Genomic DNA, 5,048 nt, shown 5'->3' on the forward strand with positions numbered 1-5,048 from the left:
ACATTATAGAAAGGGATGGCACCCACTCATTTCGTTTTGCAATTCTACTCCATCGATGGTTTCGCGCGTGATGACTGTTAAGAGAACCTTTACGAGAATACCAGAAGTTTCGTTCTTTTTCCATTTTCATCCATTTTTATTTGGCTAATGGTACATACAGTTATTTTTACTTATTTTTTGTGCACTTTATTGATATGATTTATTGGATTAATTTTTTTTTTAATATCCAACCAATCATATCACTGGAGTGTACAAAAAAGTGTACAAAAATAATTGCATTTAAAATTTTTGTTTTTATTAATGGAGAATCCAGAACCCTCTTTCAGCATCTATATAAGCAGTGCTCTCGCCCCTGTTGTGTTCATAGCGAAATTTATCATCCCTCTTTAATTACTTAGTTCTCCCTCAAGCTAAATTTACATTCTCTCAAGGTTTCAAGACATGTCGCTCATTCCTAGCATTTTTGGCGGTCGCCGAACTAATGTGTTTGATCCATTTTCTCTAGATATTTGGGATCCCTTCGATGGACTCCTCTCTTCCGGCATTGCCAATGTCCCAGCCTCAGCAAGCGAAACTGCCGCATTGGCCAACTTGCGAATCGACTGGAAGGAGACCCCGGAGGCCCATGTTTTCAAAGCCGACCTTCCGGGGCTGAAGAAGGAAGATGTGAAAGTGGAAGTTGAAGAAGGCAGAATTCTGCAGATTAGCGGAGAGAGGAGCAAAGAACAGGAGGAGAAGAACGACAAGTGGCACCGCATTGAGAGGAGCAAGGGGAAGTTCCTACGCAGGTTCAGGCTGCCGGAAAATGCAAAGATGGATCACGTCAAGGCTAACATGGAGAACGGAGTGCTCACTGTGACTGTTCCTAAAGAAGAAGAGAAGAAGCCAGAGGTCAAACCCATTGAGATTTCTGGGTGATTAAGCAAGATGTCCTCCAAACTCGAAGCTTTCGTTTAATGTTTGGTTTGTTGTTAATTAATCCATGTCGAAGAAGTACTTGAGTATGGTTTTGTTTGTCTGTGTTGGTAAAAGCTTGAAAATGTAACTATGTTTGCTTTTATAATAAATAATTGCCAGAGAATGTGCAAAGAATTGTGATGTGTTTAAAGCCATTATGGTGAAACATATGCTTACTCTTAAGCAGGAGGAGAAAAATTTGGAGTCCAGCACATTGAGATCTCGTGCTAAAAGTTATACCACATAATTATAATTCAAACTGTTTTGAGTGAGACCAGCTTCATGTGTTTGCAATCTGTTCGTGGGAATGAACATCCGGCTGGGAGAACTTATTTTCAACTTACGATTGTCCAATCTCTTATGTAAAATACATTTATTGTATATTTTATTTTACAATCAACCAATATAAGTTTATTAAAAATAATTTTAATTTTATAATTTTTTAAGTAAAAAATCTATTCATAATTTTTTTAATTATGTTTTTGTACAGTTTATTTTGATATTATATTATGAGAAGATAATAATATTAATTAGTATTATTTAATTTATTCATATTTTTAATTCGTTCCAATAATGATATCAGTTAGAGTAAGCCAACCCTAAAGTATATCACCTCAAACTAGACATGAGTTCAACACCAGATTAATGGTTCCCTTAATCAGATTTTTTTCCCTCCCAGATTCTTGTTGACTTTGCTTTCTAAAGTTCGCGTGGATCTATAGATTTTTATGACTTTCTAGAGCCAAAGCATTAGCTGATTTGCTTGTCCTCAGGAAAACACTCATAACGTATACTCATTGGCTGGCACTACAGTTACCTCTTGTTGGGAGTTATCATTAGTTAATTTAAGTATATTTTTTTACCTACATTTTTTTAACATTTTTAATTTTTTTTAAAAAAAATTATAATATTATTAAAAAATAATTTCTTAATTATAAATAAAAATAAAAATGCCAGCAACAGCTATATGGAGCGGTCTGACTAGCATTATTCATACTCATCATACTCAATCGCAAATCCCTTTATGTATCCGTCCATACTCATTTTTTTTATTTGTATTTCTTTAACATTTTTAAATATATATATTTTTAAAAAAATTCAAAATATCATTAAAATACACTTTCTTAATTACAATTTTTTAAAAAAAAAAAAAAAAAAAAACAATGCAGCGGTAGCTGGGAGGGGTACCACTAGCATTATTCTTTCTTTAATATCTTACCCTCCTGCAGCAGCTTCTACAATTAAAATGATCTTTGAGACACAATTATATTGTGGACAAACAAGAAAGCAAGAAGCTGGCTATTGGAAACAAATAAAATAAAATGAAGTAATTCTTAAGAATTACAGAGTTTTGGGTGTTCCGTTAAATGGAAACTTATTAATTCGGTCGGGCATTCATGACATAATCCACTTGCCGATGGCTACAGTGTGAAATTCATATTTGTCCCATATGCTTAAAGGTAGATTTTATTATTATTGTCGCATATGACATAATCCTCATGTGGGTTAGATTCTTTATTTTATATTTTAAAATACATCGCTAAATTTTATTTTTTTTATTTTATATATTAATTTTTATATTATATCATATATCAATTTATATATTTTTTTATTCATATTATTTAAATAATTTGTTTTTATTTTTTTTAAATATTTCATTTCTATCAATAAATTTACAAAATTCATATATTTTTTTATATTTGAAATATATTTTTATATACAATGTAATATAATTCGATCCTATACACACAAAATAAAAATATATAACCCAAGTAAAAATTAAAAATAAAATCAAAATATGAAAAAATTTAGATAAAAAATATTTCCAATATATTTGTTAGAAGAAAATGAAATAGAGGTGTTTTAAATGATGAACAATGAAAAAAATTTGATTACATGCTGAAAATCAAAGAAAAAAATGAGTAAAGTAAATGAAATATAAATAATAATAAAATATTTATAGGATAAACAATACCCGTTACATGTAACGGGTTATTGTGGGAAATTGTATTTTAGATTTCTTTTTACATAATCAGATGGAATTCATTTTTTGAATAATTTTTTAAATAATTTACATTCTTTATATAATACATAAACCATTGAGAATCCTCTAAGGTTTAGAGTTTTGTATGAATTTTAAACTTATAGTAGAAAAGATAGAACATAAAGTAAATCTAAGTAATTATAGTTGATCAAAAAAACTTAAAACAATATTAAATATTAAATAAATTTTATAGAATTCACTTTATAGCCCATTAAATAAGCGTGCCATGTTGTGTCATCGACATTATTGATTTAATAATCAGATTATGATGGATTAGTTGGAAAGTGAGATGTTTCAAATTGTTTCAATCTATGTTATATCTTATATTTTATAGTTGATCCAAATAGCTTTTCTGACCCAATTAACACAATTTTTATCTTACAAGCATATAAATATTATTCACATTCTCATATTCAACTTCTTAGGGGTGGGCAGCAGGTCTCGCAACCCACTGCACCGCCCCTGTTCGTCCTATAGGGGAGAATGCCCAGTAAGGTCAAGATGACCCCAGCAGGCGCCACACCCCCGTTTCCCATATTTAAAATTTTTTATTATTATATAAATATATTTATATATTATTATCCAGATGACTAACATAAAATAAGGGTGAATTAAGATGTAAAAAAAAATTAATAATTATAAATTAAATCCACAATATAAAATATGAACAAAATACGAAATAACAATAAATAAAAAGAATAAGGATAAGAGCAAACAAACTCAGTATGTTAACGAGGTTCGGTCTCACTGCTTACATCTTTACCTCAAGCTACCTCTTGAGGATTTCTAAATTCACTATTCAATCTTCCTTATGTGGAGATAGAAACCTATTACACATTTGAACAACACCGCTACAAATGATCGGTGTAGAAAATCCTCTACACTTGCAATCACCTTACATGTAGTGATTTAACTATTTCCTATGTAGAACACTTTCTACATGCATAAGGATTATATACACATTTTTATTGATACAAGAGCTAATAGTTGGTAGGTTATTAGAGAACATTCATCAATGAGTAAAATAAGAACAATACAATATAAACTATATTTCTTTCAAAATGAACAAGGGTTAAGGTTCAATTATATACGTATGCTTTTGATATTGTAAATTTGAAAATCTCAATTGAGCTATTTATAGATATATGAAACTTCATATTCAAATTGAAAAAGATTTACATATTAAAGATAACATCATTCACTTTTCAAATAAAAATTTCTTCTTTTTCAATTTTCAAAGATAATATCATTCACTTTTCAAAAATTTCAAATCAAATTTTTTTTATTTTTCGCATATGACAAAATGAATATTATTTACTTTTCAAAATTTTCAAATAAAATCGTCTACATTTTATACAAGTAAAAAAGAACATCAATCAATTTTGAAAATATTCAAATAAAATATGCACATGTGAAATATGACAATCAATTATTTTTAATATTTTCAAAATTTAAACTTTTAATCATGTTATGCACATGTGAAGGATGACAATAAATTATCTTTCAAAAATTTAACTTTAATTTTTAAAAATATTATGCACATGTGGAAAATGTAATTTAATATTTTATAATAAAATATTAATTTTGAGTTTTAATCATAATTTTGAATTTTTTAATAGATATATAAAATTACTCTATACGTTTAATGTGAACTTATTTTATTTCTTGCTCATGCATAATTTATTGATGTGCTTGGTTCCATTTGTGTAGAAAAGTTAAATTTGATTTTTTTATGTTTGAATTTATTTATTATTAACAAAATTTATGTGTAAATATATAATTATATAAAATTTAAAACCTTAAATTCAAAATATATATTAATAAATATTTATTATATTTACTACAAGTTGTCTTGACAAGACAAGCCTCACGGCTAAATAACGTGGGACTCTTGTAGTATGACTGTGTGAGACTTATATTGACTTGGCATGGATATTATTTTTTTATTATGGTAGTGAAAATAAGCCGGTTGCATGCATGCATGCGTATGATACTCCCCAGTCCACTAACTTTATGCATGTAATTTGCACATTAGTTGCTCCTCTTT

The 5,048-nt window shown here is 28.4% G+C and overlaps 1 protein-coding gene across 1 annotated transcript; it reads left to right on the forward strand.

The window, feature by feature from the left end:
• The first annotated feature begins 354 nt into the window (after positions 1-354).
• Positions 355-1,092, forward strand: LOC122291329 (17.6 kDa class I heat shock protein 3-like). The gene has a single exon (XM_043099008.1). The coding sequence runs from the start codon at positions 442-444 to the stop codon at positions 916-918; it is 477 nt and encodes a 158-aa protein (XP_042954942.1). The 5' UTR covers positions 355-441; the 3' UTR covers positions 919-1,092.
• Positions 1,093-5,048: the final 3,956 nt, after the last annotated feature.

Source organism: Carya illinoinensis, chromosome 13 (assembly GCF_018687715.1).
Source record: "Carya illinoinensis cultivar Pawnee chromosome 13, C.illinoinensisPawnee_v1, whole genome shotgun sequence".
Lineage (NCBI taxonomy): Eukaryota > Viridiplantae > Streptophyta > Magnoliopsida > Fagales > Juglandaceae > Carya > Carya illinoinensis.

Bases quoted from the DNA above. Each gene is read 5' to 3' on its own strand.
- LOC122291329 (XM_043099008.1), top strand. From the start codon at position 442: ATGTCGCTCATTCCTAGCATTTTTGGCGGTCGCCGAACTAATGTGTTT.